The sequence below is a fragment of the Eublepharis macularius genome, chromosome 2 (assembly GCF_028583425.1).
Source record: "Eublepharis macularius isolate TG4126 chromosome 2, MPM_Emac_v1.0, whole genome shotgun sequence".
NCBI lineage: Eukaryota > Metazoa > Chordata > Lepidosauria > Squamata > Eublepharidae > Eublepharis > Eublepharis macularius.
The window spans coordinates 206,828,850-206,848,667 of NC_072791.1; the positions used below are offsets into that span (position 1 = coordinate 206,828,850).

Sequence of the window (19,818 nt, forward strand, 5' to 3'; positions counted from 1 at the left end):
GAGGCAGCCAGAACTCCAGAGAGCACACCATGGAGAAAAGCGCAGGCTGGAATCAGGCACAAAGCAGGTGGCAATGCTTGCCCCCACCTTCACCCAGCTGGGATCAGGAGCAGAGCAAGTGGCAACGCCCACCTGCCCTTCACCCAGCTGGGATCAGGAGTGGAGCAAGTGGCAATGCCCGCCCCCCACCATCACCCAGCTGGGATCAAGAGTGGAGCAGGTGGCAATGCCCATCCCCTTTTCACCCAGCTCAGATCAGGAGCAAAGCAGGTGGCAATGCTTCCTCCCCCCTTCACCCGGCCAGATTAGCAGTGGAGCAAGTGACAATGCCCACCGCCCCATTCACCCGCCGGGATCAGACGTAGAGCAGGTAGCAATGCTCGCCCCCTCTTCACTCGGCCGCGATCAGGAGCAGAGGAGGTGGCCATGCCTGCCTCCCTGCCTTCATCCAGCTGGGATCAGTGATGGAGGAAGAGGGAATGGCTGCCCATCCACCCTCCCCTTTCTAGAGCTCATTGTATTTTTTCCCCACAAAGGGATTTGTCGCTAGTATACAATAACTGTACAATGACTATAACACTTTTTCTTTAATAAATGTATTTAGACAATTCTGTTTCTGTTCATGATTAGGTTTTTTTTTACATTAATCACTCAGTATTGAGTGTGGAACCACACAAGACGCACAGGTGCAGGTCAGATCCTGCAAGGTTCTCTGGGAAATGTAGTCTTAAAAAAAAAAACCACCTGTCCTTCTTCCTATTCCCTTCTCCCATGAGTCAGAAAAGCCTGCCATTTTCACAGCAAAACATTCTCCTTGAAGCCTGTGAAAGGGGGGAATGGGAGAATTGGTTCAGATAATGATGTCTGTCAAGGATTGCGGCTCTGGAGTACCAACAAGGCAAAGTCCCCAGTCAACTCACACCGTCTCCCCCCACTGGTGGAAAAGGCAACCCAGTACACAGGAAATACCCTGAAAATCTTGTTGCTCTCTAAGGTGCCACCAGACTCAAATCCTGCTGTTCTACCTGAAACGTACCCACCTGAACTTTCTTGCGCTGCAGTGCTGCTCACCTTGGAGAAAGGTCACAGGTGGAGAAAGGGGCCTGACCTATTTGGTAGCAATATGTCTCCACTTTGGGAGCAGCTGGGGCCGTTTTGCTGGACTTGGGAACAGAGGCCTCTTGTGACATAGAGGAGAGCGCCACCCCTTGCTTGCACCTTTCCCCACAAGCCCCATGCGCCTGCGGAAAGCTGCCTCCGGCCTTACTTCTGCCCTATTCCCACAGAACCCGACAGAGGCAGCAGAATGGTTTGGAATCATTTACTGGAAAAAAGATTTGAAGTATAAAAACTGCATCCAGACCAATATTCGCCAATGGTGGAAGCAAATATAAGCCCACCTGTCCTCCTAGCACCCACTGATCAATGGAAGCTGTGACCAGGAAAGATCACTGCGAGGTCTTTGCCACCCCCAACTCCTCCCCCTGCTGTTCCTGTACATGCCCTGCAATGCCCGAGAACGCGAGGCCCCCTTTAGCACCGCTGACTTCTGGCAGCGGAGCATGCCACACACCGTAGCAGTTCTGATCCCCCCAACTCCAAGACTGACAGGCCAAAAGACGGGCTAAGAGATGGGAGGCCCCAGAAGGTAGGTGGGAGGTCTTTACCCAAGCCCCTGCATGCAGTACTAGTCCGCTGGTGACCTGGTACAGGCAACGGGTGGCAGATGGGAAGGTCTCGGTCAAGAGGGAGCCCGTACACAGGCCACCTGCCTGTCACACATCGAGACTGTGCAATCCAAGTGTCAGTGGGAGGGACTCCCCGATGCTCCTCCTGGTCCCCTCGCTAGCTCTGTAGCTTGAACGTCTGGTGCAGCCTCTCGGCCTGGCCTTTGAGCGACTGGATCTCCTCCTGGATGAAGTCCGTCAACGCTTTGCGCATCTCCACCTGCAAACAGAAGAAGACACAGTCGACGGAGCGCCGAAGCACACGCCAAACCCACTGGCTCCCTACCACACTGCCCTGTGCCCATGCAGGGACACACTGCCCACGCAGGGCAAGCCTCGGAGTCCAGGAATGCCCCTCCACCTCCCGTCCACAGCAGGCCATGACGACAGCCCAGAGACAAATTCAAGGACCTGGGGAGCTACCTGGGACTTTCATTCTGGGGCCCAAGTAGGTCTGATCTGCAAATGGTGCTTTTGGCTGCACCAGCTGGCAAGGAACAGAGCCGGACGATGCACAGCCTCCCCAGTTCTCATCTGCTCCTCCCAGAATAAGTGGCTGGATTCTCTTGTCTAACATTCAACTTATTTTTATTCGTCTCTTCCATCTAGAAATTTCATCACCGTCTCCCAGTTTTGTTAGAAAGCGAAGAGCCCTGATTTTCAAGGAGCTTGGGGAGAGACCAGCACAGGAAGTAGGCTGCACATTTCTTCGTAACGACACACCACAGCCACATCCCTTGTTTTTCTGGAGCCCTATTCTGTCTCTCCAGTCCATTTTTACCCACTCCAAGTAGCACACATGGTTCCCCTTTCCCCCTTTTATGCTCATTGCAGCCCTTTGAGGTTGGCTAGGCAGACAGAGGGGGACTCGCCCAAGGTCATGCAATGAACTTAGTGGCAGAGTGGAGATCTGAATGTAGTTTTTCCCAGACTGTCGTCCAACACTCTAACCACTACACAAGCTTGCCTCTGTTCTGTACAGATCTGACCCAGTCCTCAATCACTTCAAACCGTTAGCAGCACGGACACCTTGTCATGATATTATGGGATACATGTTAACCCATGGATCTCCATGCAGCTTTAAGGACCTCTGTCAGAGTAATTAATTATCTATTAGATGCAACTGCAAGTTGGTTAAGAAAGATTGCTTTTCCTAGTTAAATTGTTCCATTTACTGTGCCAAAAGAGAGAGTTTTATGGCTTTCAGGTGGAGAACCATGTGGGTCTGCAGCAGAAGAGCAAGATTTGGGTCCAGTAGCGCCTTAAAGACTAACTATATTTCCAGGGTATGAGCTTTCGGGAGTCAGAGTTCCCTTTGTCAGACTGTTTTCTAATTTAGCCTTGGAAAATTCCTGAGTAACAAGCTGTCTCTTATATTTTATTACTTGTTAAAAATAATTAGATACAGCTCCAATCAAAGTGTCGTAGTGAAGCATTTATTATTTTCACTGGCAAGTTTTGCTATCTCTATGATTTTCATTACAGCACTTCTATAATTATCTTTGTTTTTGGAAAAATTAATCAGCATTCTGCGATTGGAAACTGGGGCAGGAAGCCGTACGCTGGGTAAGCCAACTCTGGTGCCCCGGGCTCCCCTCTCTGAATACAGGAACTTAATTCTGATCTGTTCCTACTCAAAAAGGTCTTTTGTTGTTATGGCCGTGGATATGATACAAGATGTTTGCAAAAGTTTTTCATGTACCGGTTCATTCCTAATAATAGTCCATTTACTAATTGCTTTCCTGTTACGAAGAGCAAGACTTCATTTCATTAAAGAGAATTAAGTGTCTAATCTACCTTAAATTTCACTTGCACTGTCCAAACTCTCAGGAGTGAATGTGACTAAACAGACCTGATTGCAAGAGTTAAACTGCTCTGTGTTCAGCTCTAGATGAATTAGCATTCAAGCCTCCACAGAACTGGGCACAATATAATCCCTAGAACTGGGTATACATAAAGATCCATTACGACCTCCTCTAGCGCATTTCCGCCATACTCACTGTGGACTTGTTCTCTGCACGCAATCGCTCTAGTAAGGGCCGAACACTGAACGGCTTCCCAATTAGCACAGTGATTTTCTGTAATAAAAGGAAATGATAATGAACTGGAACCGCGGGATCTTCTTTCATCTTCTCCAAATCCTCCAGATCCCGACCGCTCGGAATCCGTTCACTACTTTTTTCTGGAAAGCCAACGACGACTCAGTCTCGGATGCTTACCTGCCCAGTGCGAGGCACGTAAGGGGGCACATTGGGGAGCACATCGTTCATTCCTAGGGAAACAAGGGGGGGGGGAACCTCAGTCAGCTCTAATTCCAGCCCTAAGGAAGCTGCTTACCCTGATGACCAGACGGGTTGTGGGGCAGGGTTTCTCTGTGCTTCCTGATAGACAGGAGGGAGAACTGGGGCACGGGCTGCAAGAAGGGGCGGGCTACCCAAACCGGAAGAGAGAATCTTGGTGAGCCAAATCAGCCAACAGCATGATATTCATGGTCCCAGGAGTTTTGTGGCACTTCAAAGACGAACACATTTTTTTACTAGCCTAAGCTTGAAAAGGGCTTGAAGTCCCGTGGTCAAATACATGAAGTGAGCCCTCATTTGGGTTTAGTCCAAAAGCTCTTTAGTAACTCTCTCCTGATCTTCCCATCTCATACTGGGTTTGTGGTCATCAGATACCATTTCCAGCCTCTCTCAGACCCTTTAACTCTGACATTTCATGAGGATTTGTTTTGTACTCTGTAGGGAGAAAAGGACAATTCTCTTCACCCTTCTATGGAAACCCAGTAGGAAGGGAAGACGGAGAGACGGGAAAAAGAAGGGCTTTGTTTTTTGAACTTGGGACCCCAGAAAAGAGGTCTGCAGCGTAGCCTGCTTGCTCAAAGAAGGCAAAATGGAAAATTGGAAGGAACTCCTCAATCCACAATGAAGTTTTGAATCGTCCTGGCCCTGAAACTAAAGGAGAAGAGTCATTCCTTCCAGGAGGGTCTTTCTGCACTTAGAGCTAAGCTACAAGAGAAGAATTACACGAGGACGCGCACGTGAAGGGAGTTGCAATGTTAGCCAGGAAGCTGAGTGTTAAAGGAGTTTAGAAGGCTTTGTCAATTTCCCATCTCTGCACAGCCAGCAAAGATCCCTCCTCAGAGGGTTTGTTCACTCTTCACCTCCTAGAAGGGGTGATGAAACTGACAGAGCCTTCTGGAGGCAAAGAGGAAATTAACAAATGCTCTGAGCAGGGACCTCCCTGGGTCTGTAGAGAGGGGAAATTGACTGAGCCTTCCGATCTCTCTTAAAACTCAGCTTCCCGGCTAACATAGCAACTCCCTTCATGTGCGTGTCCTCGTGTAATTCGTCTCTTGTAGTTTAGCTCTAAGTGAAAGGTCTTTTTCAAGCGTTTTTCAAATATTCTTACACATTACTTAGGACAAACAACAAAACGGTGGCAAGTTTCTTCGTCAAATACTGTCAACCTTCCTCGCCTACGCAGCGGCTGCTGTCTTTGCGCCCAACATTACCGCAGCATTGTGAATGAGAAAAAGGCTCTGTCACTGTTAACCCTCCTATCCATGTACCAAAGGAACAAAACTGCTCTTTTTGCATCCAATAATCCTAATCCACTTCCACGGCTTCTTTCTCTGCTGGGTGCCCCTTCCCAGATCTCGTTCCTCTCCCGGATTCGGGTCTCACCTACATGCCAGAGCGGCAGGATAATGGGATGCAGATGGCATTCAGCCAGGAGACGCCCAATACCTGGAAGAGGAAAAAGAGGAAAGGAGTTGGGAGAGGTCGGATCATTCCCAGAAGATCATTCTATTCTTCCTCAAAAGGCACGTACCCCATTTGAAGCGCATGAACTCCTGGGTCATGTTCACTTTGCCTGGAAATGGAAGACGGAGAAGATTGCAGAGAGGGAGGAGCACTGACGTGGACGGCCACCCCTGCAGAATGGCTGGGTCCACATTCTCTTGCGCCATTCACCCATGCTCTTCCACCCGCCCCAGCATGCTGACCGCACCGTTCCAAAGCACCGCTACCTTCTGGGAACATGTGGACCCAGTCCCCGTGGTTGAGTTTCTCAAGTATGTAGTCCATGCCTTTCTGGTAGACACCATCTCCTGCAGAAGGAACAAGTAAGACTGTGACAGACCCATGCCACATGCGGGGGGGGGGAAGCTTCTCTGCCCCACGGTGCATTCCTAATCATAACCGACCCACCTTAAACTGATCACCCCTTCACGTTGCCCAGGGAGAAGACCCCCCTAAGCATTAAAAAGAAACTAAAGCTACATTTCTGCTGGCAAGGCGACCACTCAGAGAGCCCATTTCATTTGCAAAACAGCCAGTCATCTTGATGTGCCTGACAATAACCCCATGCCTGGGTCACTATTATTCCCATTTTACAGATGTCAAGTGGAAAAGGATAGGCACAAACCCTCCATGAAGACTAATGATATGACTGATGCCAGTGTTATTATGGGTTGTTGCCGGTGTTATTTAGGAGTATACCATCTTACATTGTATTTACATCATGCATTTTTGTAATCATATCATTGCCTTGATCTGGATAGCCCTGGTGAGCCTGATCAGCCAGTTAAGAGAGACCCCCCCCCCCCCCAGAGCTCTTCATAATTTGCCTTTTGGAATAATCTGGTACTCTCCCCACTCTTGGCCATTAACCTGTTCACCCCCAACTCCAAATCATTTATAAATAAATTAAATAGCACCAGTCCCAAGACCAATCCTTGTAGGACCCCATTGCTCACTTCCTTTCATTGTGTGGACTGTCCATTTATTCCTACTCTCTGCTTCCCAGTTTTTATAGATTTAAAGCTGCTAACCAGCTAACAACAACAACAACATTCAATTTATATACCGCCCTTCAGGACAACTTAACGCCCACTCAGAGTGGTTTACAAAGTATGTTATTATTATCTCCACAACCACCACCCTGTGAGGTGGGTGGGGCTGAGAGGGCTCTGAGAGAGCTATGACTGACCCAAGGTCACCCAGCTCGCTTCAAGTGGAGTGAGGAATCAAACCCGGTTCTTCAAATTAGAGTCCCGGCACTCTTAACCACTACACCAAAATGGGACTCTTTTAATCTATAAGAGAACCCATCCTCCTATTCTATGACTGTTAAGTTTGCTTTTTGGTCCGGTCCCATGCCAAAAGCCTTTTAGAAGTCCTAGTATAGGATACCTGCAAATTACCCTTATCCACATCCTTGTTAACCCTCTCAAAAGGGTGGTGAGAGAGGGCTCCCCTTTGCAGAAGCCATGCTGATTTTCCTCTCAGCAGGTTTTGTTTCTCAATATGTTTAATAATCCCATTTTCAATAAGAGTTTCTTCTAAGTTACCCAAAACAAATGCTAGGCTAACTAGCTCATCATTTCCTGGATCCACTCTGGATACCTTTTTAAATATTGGTGTAGCGTTTCCTACTTCCCAGTCCTCCAGGACAAAGGCTGATTTAATGACAAGTTCCATATACCGGCTCAACAGTTTCTCATCTGAGTTCCTTAAGAACCCTCGGATCTATGCCACCCAGTTCCAGAGACTTGTAATTTGCCATTTGCCTCGTAGTCCTAGAACTTCATCCCTCATTAACTCCACTTGACTCAGCTCTTCGAACACCCTTCCCAAACACAACAGTTCTGGCGTGGGTAATGGGCCACCTTATTTTGTATCCTACAAGCTCCTCCTCCCTGCTGGCCTTACCCACCAAGCCGAAGCGCAAACTTACCACGACAGACAGGAACACATCGCCCGAGGCTAAAGAAACGAGAATGCAGTTCCTGGGTGAAACAGATGTCAGCCGCTGTTGGAGTCCTGGGAGAGCAGAGAGAGGGTTAAAACTACATCACAACAGGGCTTCCACGTCAGACTGACTTGAATATCCCCGTCTCGAATTCTGATTCTGCTCATTGAAAGCCCAAAGAGAACGTGAGGGACGGTCCCTCAGGGACCCAGGATCTCAAGAGGAATCCATTTCTTCCCCCAGGAAATCAGCCGCTGCTCTCTCTGGTACTCACCACCGCATCTTCTGCAAATTCCAGACGTGTCGTAATTTCAGAATACCTGCAGGAGATGCAAATGCACAAACACGGGAAACAAGTGAATCTAGATCCATCCGACCCCTCTGAGGAAAATGCTGCGCGCTCAAACCAGGCGCAGGGCTGGCTTTCTGCAGCCCTTGCCAAGCCTCTCTCATGGAAGCTCCAGTGGCACAAGAAATCCCCACTTGGCCCTTGGGCTGCAACCTCCGGAAGGCAATGCGCTCGGCCTTCAGAAGGGCAGACAAGAGCAATATCGGCTGTAGCCAATATCGGCAGACCTTCCCTCCCAGCACCATACCCCAGAGGTGGGGGTCATCCATGCAGGACTGGTGGTTGCAGACCGTGAGGAGGGGGGTGCCTGGCTGGCGCTTTTCAATGAGCTCGTAGAGAACTTCTTCGTTGTGGACATTCAGTCGGTTCATGTACCCTAAAGGGAGGACCGCAGGAGGAGAATTGGTGAGCAGCAAGAGGCAGCAGCGCCAGAAGAGGCATCCCTGGGTTTCAGGCTGGACCGAGGCAGGCAGAGGAGATCACGCTGCCCTGTCCTGGTGCTCTTCCCACCCATCAGGAACGATCAGAATTGAAAGTTCAAAGTGCTTCACAGACATCAGTTTGTTGTCGTTCTTACAACAGCTCTGCAAGGCAGGACAGTACGATTCTCCCCGTATGGCAGATATGGGGCTGAAAGCGAGTGAGCGAGCACGCAACTTGCCTAAGAGCATCGGGCGAACTCGCGAGAGGCATGGCATTCAAGCACGGGACACATCCTGACTTGCAGCTTAGCCTCTGAACCCCTGGATCTGTGCCTTGCTGGGGATTGGCAGAAAAGAGGGAAAGAGAAACACGGGAGGAAAAACCTGGTCCCCCAGGACCTCGGATCGCTATGACTTGGGTGGCTCTCAGACCAGGCTGATCGGGGAGACCCTGAGCCACTTTGGGATGGACTAGGGCAAGGCACACTAAGCGCCCCCCAGACCTCTCCCAATCACCCCCCCCCCTGTTCATCTGATACCAGTTCTACCACTCCCCATTTCTTTGCATGGCAGAGAGGAGGTGGGAGATGGATCCCTCCAAGCATGCTGGGCCCCAGAAAGCCTGAAGTCTCTTGCTCCGCTCTTCCTTCCTTATGGAGTGAGTGAAAATAGCAGCACAGGCAGCCCCCTGTGCCCTCCCCATGTCTCTGACCCATGCTACAAGAGATGAATTACACGAGGAGGAGCACGTGGAGGGAGTTGTAATGTTAGCCGGGAAGCTGAGTTTTAAAAGTGATCGGAAGGTGCTGACAATTTCTCCTCTCTACAGAGCCGGGGAGACGCTGCTCAGAGGGTTTGTTAACTTCCTGGTTGCCTCCTGAAGGGTCTGTCCATTTCCCCCTTGCAAAGGGGAAATAAACCAACCCTCTGAGCAGAGATCTTCCCAGCTCTGTAGACAAAGCCTTCCGATCTCTTTTAAAACTCAGCTTCCCGGCTAACATTGCGACTCCCTTCGCTTGCTCCTCCTCGTGTAATTCGTCTCTTAGCTCTCTGTGTCCCATCATTCAGAAAACCCAGGGTGCCATTCACACGCAGAGTGGCGACGAGAGGTACTCACGGGTCCAGAAGCAGCTGTAGGTGCCCACCAAGCCCATGATCACCCTGCTGGCCAAGTTCCAGAGCAGATGTGGGGTGTGCGGAAAGGGCCATTTCACCTCAAGGGGCATCTTCCCATCCCCGGCAGCCCTCTGGATGCAACAGCGCTGGCTGCTCCTGCCAAAAAGGAAAGCCCAGAATGACGGCGGCGTCCTCATCGACCAGGTTTGCTACAACACCCAGCCCCCAGAGTCCTCCTGCGCCACTCCCTCCTTTGCCTCAAAAGCTCTGCTCCAACTTGCAGCTGACACTGCTTGCCTCTGGCTCACCTCCACCCAAGGGCTGCCACAGAACACAAGCCGGATCGTCCTGAATTTTCTTCCCCGAGCTACTGCAGCCTACACACAGCACACAGCCAGAATTTAGAAGATCCCAGATCTCTGGGGCACCCCGTGTCAAAACCTCGTAAGATAAACAACACCAGAATTAAGCAGCATAGGGCAATGTTGAGAGAGAGAAATTACGATTACAAACACGCACAATTAGCCAACGGTGCAGGCAGTGAAGAAACCGCTGTTGAAATTCCACCCCCAGCCAGCAAGAAAGCCACCCGATGACCAACTTACGCTGGTTGCCTTGATCCACCCCGTCTACTTTGGGAGAGAGAAAGCTGAGGACCAATCGGAACGGCGAGCTAGCATGAAGCCCTTAAGAGGCAACTTTCGCATGTTCAAGGCGGCAGATAAAAATCAGCTTGCCACACATCTTTCAGCCTCAGCCTCTTCTGACACAGCCTCCGTGCCCCTGGCTCTCTGATGCAGCAGGCATCTGCCACAAGGTTAATCCCTATCCGTCACACCCTCTCCTCTGCCCCAAGGCACACCCCACCCCCAGCTCAGCATCCCACCCACTGACAGCTTAACTAGGATGCCTCGATCCCATCAGGGCTGGAGAACAGCATGGACTGCATGTCCTAATCTGCTTTGGAGACTCTGATCCTTCTGCCACCATTATCTGAAGTACTTGGGGCCCTTAGCTCTTGCTGGTGGGGCCCCTCTCCATATCCAGCCACCTGATACAAAACCTCTTTAAGTTCCTCACTTATTTTCCCCAGACATTTTGAGGACTGTAAGAGCCCGTGGTGCAGAGTGGTAAGCTGCAGTACTGCAGCCCAAGCTCTGCTCACGACCTGAGTTCGATCGGTTCAGGTAGCCGGCTCAAGGTGGACTCAGCCTTCCATCCTTCCGAGGTCGGTAAAATGAGTACCCAGTAAAGTGGAGATGACTGGGGAAGGCAATGGCAAACCACCCCATAAAAAGTCTGCCAAGAAAATGTCGTGATGTGACGTCCCCCCATGGGTCAGTAATGACTCGGTGCTTGCACAGGGGACTACTTTTACCTTTACCTTTGAGGACTGTAGTATTGGGTGTGTGTTTGGATTTTCCCCTCTTGTATATTAATACCGCCCTGATACTGTTAGATCTGCTACTTTTGAAGATATTAATAAGATACATCTACTATGAACTGCTGTAGCAAAGTGGTTAAGTGATTGGGTTATAAATCAGCACTCTGCGGGTTCGAATCCCACTACTGCCAGGAGCTCAGCAAGTGGCCTTGGGTAAACCAGCTGTATCGTGGGGATAACAGTAACACTGATTTTGCTCCCTATTCTGAGTGGGAAACTGATCTGTCTATAAGTGCAGTTATTATTGTACTTGCTATATTTTTTGCTGCTTAAAAAAATGTTTAAGACTTTTAAAGATATCTTGGCCGGTATATCTACTATTATTTTTTTACATCATTTTATTTGCTTTACTGCACGACATCTTGAGAACTGCTGTTAGTGAAGAGTGTTGACTACACTCTTACCTGAAATAATAAACACTATATAATTAAACTGATGCTCAGCTGTGTAACATTGTCTTTTCAACATGGAACAATTAAGACGGTAGAGAAGAGGTCAAGAATCAGTTTGCTCTGAGGCTTAGAGAGGGCAGCAGGCCAGGATAAGTGGCATCGCTGCAGATTCTCAGTGGCTGTACACTTGCACCCTAACACAATAAAGCATAGCCTACCTCTGAATGGTGTTGGTGCGGAAAAGGAAATTCAGAAACAGCCCTGCAGACATTGGATAGCAGCAGTCATAAAGATTTCTGCCCAACAATTTCGGAGAAGGAACAGCTGATGTGAGTAGCGAGAACTTGAAAGTCAGCTGCAGTGCCCTTAAAGAGCCCTAACCTCATCACTACCAGCGCTGTGTACCTGCATTGATTTCTCCTCCCCATTCCTTTAAAGGTTTACTTTTCCTCCCCCGCAGATCCGTCATATGCTCCTTAGCTCTGATCGTCACCAACAGTGGCTTATCTCACCAGAGCAAGCAAGATTCTGGTCGTGTCTCACCAAAGGCAGGCAAATCTCTGCCTTCTATCTCTGCCTTCTCCACTCAAAGGCTCTCAGGAAGCAGGTGTCAAGAAAGACATTTCTCAGCTAGGCCCCTGAAGGGCCACTGCTAGTCACTGTCAAGCAACTGAACTTTTGCCTTTCCAGAACCAACAGCCACTGAACTTCAAGCACACACAATCAAAATCCAATGACAAGAAGAGAGGGAGCCAGAGCTATATCTACCCCAGCATCAGGGCCAGAATTATGAGCAGGAGATCAAAAGAGCCAGAGACAAGAAACCAGAAGGTGGTGGGAAATTAAGTTCAAGGATCAGAGCCGTGAAATAATCCTCTCCATCTCTAAGTGAGCGCCCTTGCCTCATTGCCCCGCTGCTTCTCTTGGTGCACAAATGGGAGTGATAGCTGTCATCCTCTTGCTTTGTACACATGCACAGTAGCAATATGGTGCTGCCAAAAGGCAAAAGAGGCAGCACTAGAGGGGTCTATGAACAGAGGCGCCTCATCCTTGGGCTGAAGACTATGGGAGAAGGCCTGAGTTAGATGGTATGACTCGCGATAAGGCAGTAGGGAGACTGTTGCATGTGGATTTCCACTGGATTTCTGACCCGCAGCTGTTGCAATGCACACCGGCTCTTGCAGAGGAAACATGGCATCATTTTGGGTGGGGTAAGCCGAAGCTGGTTTGTAGAAAGAGAAACAGGTAGGAGGGATCCTGTGGGAAATCAGATACAGGCTTGTTTGTTATCCTGCTTTTCTCCCCAGCGGGAACCCAGAGTGGCTTATGAAGAACAAACAATACACACTGGACAGGGCCAGTATGGCACACTGGTGCCCATTCTGTTAGGGAACTCACAGCGTGACCTGCGGCCAGTCATGCGCGCTCAGCCTGATCTTCCTCACTGGACTGTTGTGAGGATCGAATGGGGAAGGGGGAACCAATTGAACGGCCCTTGGAAGGCGCACAGGGTGGAATTATGGATGTGGCAAAGCTGGCATTGGCAATGCAAAGCCACAAAAGGCCACCCACAGGCATGGGGTTTGCAGAGAAGGGAGAGTGGAGATTCCTAGCAGGGGTGTGGCAAATGAAGAATCGCACACAGTACACAAAGAACGTATTTATTTGGTGCATTTTTATCATCCTTTTTCTACTGTATCTTCACACCAGACCCATGACGGAGGTCCAGCTGAGTGTGCACAACTGGTCCAAGGTCACCCAGAGAGTTCCATGGCAAAGCGGGAACCACTACTCCATACTGGCACGATAGCACAAGGCACACTGTTTATTTACTTCACTAGCACATACTCCACGGCTCACAAAGAGCCACGTTCACAGTCACCATCAACCAAAGGAGCCACGTGAGCACTGTATATCCCATGCACCAGCCTGACAAACCCAACCATACAATACAAAATACAAGTATTAATATGAAATCTATAACTATGACCTTTTAAATTACCGGAGCACGTAGGGTTTGTCTGCCTGTCTCTCTCTCCACTGCTCTTGAGCTTTAGCCTACCCTTGCGTATGCAGAGTGAGGGAAAGCCCTTGCAAGTCAGACTTAGGTCACAAAACACTGTGTGAGAGTTTAAGTTCTCCAGAGCTTTTTATTTAAAAAATACTTCCCTATGCTAAAAGCCACCTGGGTGCTTTTGATGAAGGCTGTAGAGAAGGGTGGGAGAACAAGAGGCCCTTGACTTCCGGTCCAAACCTCAGGGAGCTGGTTCTGTCTCAGGGTAGAGGAAGTAAACATTTGTTTGTTTGTTTGTTTCAAATTTGTATTCCACCCTCCCTGTGAGTGGGCTCTGGGCAGATAACATGTTAAAAATACAATTAAAAATTCATGTTCATTAAAAAAACAACACATTTAAAACAGGATGGTGGACAGCCTTCACAGGGACGGTTAAGATTTATACACCCCTTTTTTCCAGGCTGGCGGAGGCCCAGCCTCAGCCATATGCCTGGCGGAACAACTCTGTCTTGTAGGCCTGGCAAAAAGATAGTAGGTCCTTCCGGGCCCTGATTTCAGCAGACAGAGCATTCCACCAGGTGGGAGCCAGGACCGAAAAGGCCCTGGCTCTAGTCGAGGCTAGGTGAGCCTCGACTAGAGCATGAGAGGAAGGTCAATTTAGTGGTAATATTCTTAATCATTTTGGGAAGTAGGAGTCAATTTTACTTTTCCTATGCACCTGCAAGGGTTTTTTCTACCTACAAACCCTTTTGAATCCTCTAGCCCCTGTGGCAGCAGCTGTACGGAAGTGCAAACGACCTGCAAGGGCCATGCCCACTTTCCACAAACACGGGGTAGGTGCTACATTGGGAAATGGTGCTCGGAACCCCCAAACGGGGTGCATCAAAGTGCCATATATGGGTCCCAAACCACTGAGCATCAATAGTTTGAATTTTATTTTTCAATAAACCCTTTTGGGCTCCCTCTGAGGAGAAAAGCTGGATCAACAAACAAAGAAGCCAACATCTGATTTCCACTAGCTCTTTCCTAGCTGCTATGAGGCTTCCTGAGTTGACTGAAAATCATTTGGGACAAAGGGAGCTCTGACTCTCGAAAGCTCGTACTCTGGAAATCCAGCTGGCCTTGAAGGTGCGACTGGGCCCAGATCTTGCTCTCCCACCCCAATTGTTCCCATGTTTCCTCTTGCAAGAGCCAGCGGGCATTAGGACAGCTGCTCGACAGAAATGCAACCAGGCACGTATTTCCCCACCCACAATCAATCGCATCTCCATTGCTAGGGAACTGATGCCTTTTGAACATGCATTAGCCCCTCCGCCGCCAATCTTACACTCCCCCCTTATTAACCCCGCCTGGCTCTGCTCTCCTCCCACTGAGGCCCCCTTGGACGCCCCCTGCCTCCCACTCACCTCTTCTTCCTCCTCCTCCTCCTCTTTCAGGACCAGGGCAGCTCCTCTGCGCCCAGTCCCATAAAACAGACCTGAAGCCACCCCGAGCCCACTACAAAGCGTCCCAGTTTTTGCAATCTTTGACCCCCAACTCCGAAAGAGTAAAGGGACGGCTGTAAAGCGCTCCCACAGACTCGCCGTCGTAAAAAGCCTTCCGGCGCGGCGTGCTTTACGACAGCAGGCCAGCCAGAAATCAAGCGAGGCAAGCCGAGAACGGAGGCTAGAGCGGCTGCCTCTCTGGCCAGAGGAAAGCGAGGAAACTGATCGTGGGGGTAGAGCGTCGGCGACATAAGTACTCGAGTTCTCAGCGTTATTTGGATTCCTCATGTAGCATATTTTAATCCCATCTTTCCTCCGCAGTGCAATATCGGGATATTCGAGTTAGCAAGCATAATGCAAAAAAATTAATTAATTAACCGAAATGCAGTCAACAATAATGCCTCTGATTATGGGAAAAGAAATGTGTGGCAGCAAAGCTGGGAATTGCTGTTGCTGCTGTGAGTGGTTTGCACATTATGTTCTGGGTGTGTGTGTGCTCTAAGCCAGTTCGTGCTGGCTCATGAGCTGCCAAGTGCCAACCTCCAGGTGGTGGCCGGAGATCTCCCAGAATTAAAACTGCTCTACAGGACGTAAGAAAAGCGGAATTGAATTGAGAGCGTGTGAACAGCCGTGAAAATAACATTGCGGTAGCGAGAAAGTGGCGCGAATATTAAGACGTGTGGATTGAGCCCTGGTTAAGACCCTATAGTCTGGTAGCACTTTAAAGACCAGGGCCGAAGCTTTCAAGAGCCAAGCTCTGTGGAACACTTGGCCTCTGAGGTACCACTGGACTCAAATCTTGCTCTTCTATTGCAGATCAAATGGCTGATGACCCCAATATATCATTTGGTTAAGTTCACTATGAATTTTGCCTTTCTGCTGCAAAAGATCTCTTACTTGTATCATATGATGCCTCTCTTATGTTTTCCATATTCACGTTTTCCATATTCAATTCATTCGGCTTAGGAAGGAAGAGAACACCGGGGATCTCTGTAATTCCAGGATTGATTAGGTTCTAAGAAACTGTGCTTTCCCCTCCACCACCAACAGCTCTGTTTAGCTGGAAGCTTTCTCCTCGGGTTATAAAAAATACTTCATTACAATAATAAAACGTAATCAGAGCGATGCATGATGGGAAGCACCATGCTGTACGATTTGCCAAAAAACAGTAGGAAACTTCACAGGCAATTCCCATGCCTGCCTAGAAGCAGCCTATCTTATATTCTGCCACAGAGGAATACTGTCTAGACCAATTGATGTTTTAAAAAGCAAATTCAAAACAACGTTCTTGAGACTGCATCTCCTACAGGAATCCAAACTAAGTATCAGTAGTTGAACAGGAGCCATCTAATTATCCTGAAACAGATTTAATTTGAAGTTACAACTCCTGAAGCTTTATTATTTATTATTTATTTTATTTATTTTATCGTATTTATATTCCGCCCTCCCCGCAAGCAGGCTGAGGGCGGATAACAACATTAAAACATTTCATTAAACATTAAACATAAAACATTAAAAAAATTGTATAAAGATATTAAGAATAGCAGCACTCTTTTCTTGGTGGCGGCAATATCGTTGATTACAGAAAGTGCAACAGTGCAATTGAACATGGCAGCAGCTTCAGAACAGTGGTGGGCAGCTCTCATAGGGAGGGAAGTAGATGTTATATCCTCCAGCCAGTGGAGGCCCAGCCTCAGCCATAAGCCTGGTGGAACAACTCTGTCTTACAGGCCCGGCGGAAAGATAGTAGATCCTGCCGGGCCCTGGTCTCGGTAGACAGAGTGTTCCACCAGGTAGGAGCCAGGACTGAGAAAGCTCTTGCTCTAGTCGAGGCCAGGCGGGCCTCCTTGGAGCCAGGGACTGATAGCAATTTCTTTTCTCCTGATCGGAGAGTCCTCTGGGGAATATATGGGGAGAGATGGTCCCTCAGGTACGCTGGCCCAGTCCGCACAGGGCCTTGTAGGTCAATACCAAAACCTTGAACCTGATCCGATACTCCACTGGCAACCAATGCAGCTCGCGCAATACTGGTGTAATATGCGCCCTATTTGGTGCTTTCATAATGATGTGTGCCACTGCATTTTGCACCAGCTGTAATCTTCGGGTCAGGCACAAGGGTAGGCCCGCGTAGAGCGAGTTACAGTAATCCAACCTAGAGATGACCGTTGCCTGGATCACTGTAGTTAAGTCACAGGTAGACAGGTAAGGGACAAGTTGTCTGGTCTGCCGCAGGTGGGAAAAAGACCTGACAACCGCTGTGACCTGTGCCTCCATTTTCAGGGAGGCATCTAGGATCACCCCCAGGCTCTTAACCCTTGGAACAGGCACAAGCTGTGCCCCATTGAGGGTCAGGAGCCGGAGTCCTGAATCCAGTCCCCCGTGGCTCAAGTGTAGGACCTCCATCTTTGTTTGGTTCAGTTTCAGTCGACTCTGTTTCAACCAATCAGTCATGGCTGCAAATGCATGTTCCAGGACATCTGGGGCTGAGCCGGGCTGGCCATGCATCATCAGATACAGCTGGGTGTCATCTGCATATTGATGGCACCCAAGCTCAAAACTTCGCACCAGCTGGGCAAGGGGGCGCATATAGATGTTAAACAGTAAAGGGGAGAGTATTGCCCCCTGTGAGACCCCACACACCAATGGGTGACGGGGTGACAATTTCTCCCCAAGCACCACTCTCTGTCTCCAACTGTATCTCATTCCTTCACTAACAAGCTGTGTCAGCTATCTGATAACTTAAAAGCTACCCCCTCCTTACCCCCTCCTTTTCCAGGAGGCTAGTAACATTCATGTTTGTCATTCCTAACCGAAGACATTTTAACATATTACATTCTAAAAGAAAAGAAGCAAAAGGGGACCAAACATTTTTGAGGTTCCATTGGGAACTGCCTGGTTAAAGTGTCTCCTTGCCACAAGCACCTGACCAGGTCTGTCTTGGGGGGGGGGAGAGGGGGGCTGCAATAACCCAGCACCCAGTCAGGTCCCTTCAAAGGGCTCCAGTGCTGTCAGAGGAGGCGGCGAGTGGAGAAGAAATTGGTAGCACACTCAAGGCATCAGGGCGAAACCGGTGGCCGCTGCATACAGCCCTCAACTAGTGAAAAGTCTGCATACAAATCTTCCTCCTAGAAACTGGATGCAATTCACAGCCTTTCACATCCCCTCTCAAAACGATGTTTAGACAGCAGGTTTGCTACATTAATGGGTGGTGTGTTTTTTTTGGAATGCGGCTGAGTCATGGGTTTAATTATTCCTCTTCTAACAGACAGGGTTTTAAATGGCACTTCATTTTCCTCCACCACCCATAGTGAAAATCAGTGACCGAGGTTTAATTAACCCATTAAGGAATTACAACTTAGCAACATTATTTGGGAAAGAGCTTCCAGAGGCAGGACGGGTTCAGTAAAAAGTACAACGGTTAGCTGACTGAGCAGAGACAATGACAGTTATCGGCCAAGACGAAGAAGACTGAACTGAACTAGGGAATATATTACAGCCTCCCTACGCGAGAGAATGTGGAGACTTCATGCCAAATCGTCCTTTGGGGACTGGGAACAGTCCCTTGGCTCTTGAATTCTGTCCACATATGTGGATTCCCTCTGCACCTAGTGCTTGTTGACAATCATCCACCAATTGGCTTATTATGGGAAGTACTCACAAAGCCAAGGTTCACAAACCCATTTCAACTCACTGTTTGATGCCATATCTAGCCAAATCACGGTGCATATAAACCAGTAAGTAAAAAATGGAACTCCCACACTGGGAGGGGTGGAGGTGCGGGAGAATAATACATAAAGTTGCATTAACAGCATTTTTAATCATAAAGGTAGTATCAGGTGCATAGCTGTGTTGGTCTGCAGTAGAACAGCAAGAGTCGAGTCCAGTGGCACTTTAAAGACAGACAAGATTTTCAGGGTATATGCTTTTAAGAGTAAAAGCTCCCTTCATCAGATATAAGATAATCTAATTATAAAAACACATAATCATAAAAATGTAGAGGTACATCTGGACTGAGCCAGCAACAAAGATCTTTTAGTTCTCTTAAAATGGCACTTAAGGTGGAAAAATTGTTAATGCTTCAAGCTGCAGGTGAGGTCATTACACAGTAAGATCTGCACATAACAGGCCACCAGAAAGCAAGAACTATGTACATAACTCAAGCAAGTGAGCCCAGCTGCAGACTATGGAACAAACTACATATAGAACCCACACATATGCCACAGTAAACATTTTTTATTCCCAGAAACATTGACTGGGAACTTGTAAAGGACAAACAAACAAAAGATAGGGCAGGAATACTGGGGCAAGCCATGCAACAGCATTTCTCGTGGTTTTTTGGCAGCTGGACCCAAAGCAAAACCTTTCAAGTCATGGCAAACTTCTGCTGGTCATTTAGTAACACAGTTGCAAGATCTGTCCAACAGGAGCTGCCATGATCTTCCATTACTCAGTGCTGCCAAACTGAACGATGCCCTATAAACCAGGGGCACAGCCGACCTTCTCTCTCCTGCCTGCCTCAGTTTCTTCTTTGCCCAGAATACTTAACAGCACAGGCAATGGCCCCCAAGCTGCCCTCAGATCCCTAAACTGGATGGGATTCTTGCTTGCAGTTCTGAAGTAAAACTTCCAAAATTTAGTCATTCCACTTAATCCCTTATTTTTCCTACCTGTTTCCCTGATGTACAGGGTATCAAAGACAGGCATTCCTGAAAGTTACTCCAATCATAAACCCATCGTTATTTAAGGATCAGCCTTGCCAGCACGCCCCTTTGCCTCATCATTTCAGGCTGTTCTCACTGAAATGTCTCAGCATATTTAAGTACATTCTAATTGCTAACAAATGGCTTAGGGTAATTAGCAAAGGGAGAAAAAGCACCATGCAAATGGCAAGCTGTTTGTTCCTTTCTGGATTAAAAAGCATAAACTGTTTTTTTGCTCCGATCTCTGGGCTTCAACACAGAATCAAAATAAGCTGGGAGCACTTCGCGGGAGAGGATCAATTGAAAAGTCTCCAAGATCCTCCTCCAGGAGTCTCAAAGGGTTTGGAGTGGCTGGTGTGTTTTTTTCTTCCCCCTTTTCTTTTTTTCCCTGTAACAGCCGTGAAAATAGCACTGCG

At 48.6% G+C, this 19,818-nt stretch overlaps 1 protein-coding gene across 7 annotated transcripts; it reads right to left on the minus strand.

Moving 5' to 3' along the window:
* Positions 1 to 637: 637 nt before the first annotated feature.
* On the minus strand, positions 638 to 15,642 carry TAFAZZIN (tafazzin, phospholipid-lysophospholipid transacylase). 7 transcript variants are annotated; one of them, XM_054972541.1, is made up of 12 exons: positions 14,625 to 14,797; positions 9,677 to 9,745; positions 9,370 to 9,524; positions 8,078 to 8,206; positions 7,756 to 7,801; positions 7,467 to 7,552; positions 5,758 to 5,838; positions 5,559 to 5,600; positions 5,411 to 5,473; positions 3,947 to 3,999; positions 3,728 to 3,805; positions 638 to 1,947 (listed from the first exon to the last, which is right to left on the minus strand). In XM_054972541.1, exons 3-12 carry the CDS (start codon positions 9,476 to 9,478, stop codon positions 1,846 to 1,848), a joined length of 789 nt encoding a protein of 262 aa, XP_054828516.1. In that variant the 5' UTR covers positions 9,479 to 9,524; positions 9,677 to 9,745; positions 14,625 to 14,797; the 3' UTR covers positions 638 to 1,845. The 7 variants fall into 7 exon arrangements, with proteins under 7 accessions (XP_054828516.1, XP_054828513.1, XP_054828514.1 ...); XM_054972538.1 differs by having other exon boundaries at positions 9,677 to 9,809; XM_054972539.1 differs by lacking the exon at positions 14,625 to 14,797 and adding an exon at positions 11,423 to 11,455 and having other exon boundaries at positions 9,677 to 9,809.
* Positions 15,643 to 19,818: the final 4,176 nt, after the last annotated feature.

Coding starts and splice junctions, on each gene's coding strand:
- TAFAZZIN (XM_054972543.1), bottom strand. CDS start 9,478: ATGCCCCTTGAGGTGAAATGGCCCTTTCCGCACACCCCACATCTGCTC. Junction 7,802..8,077: donor GGATGACCCCCACCTCTGGG/GTATGGTGCTGG, acceptor CATCTCCTGCAG/GTATTCTGAAATTACGACAC. Junction 7,553..7,755: donor AATTTGCAGAAGATGCGGTG/GTGAGTACCAGA, acceptor CTGCTCTCCCAG/GACTCCAACAGCGGCTGACA.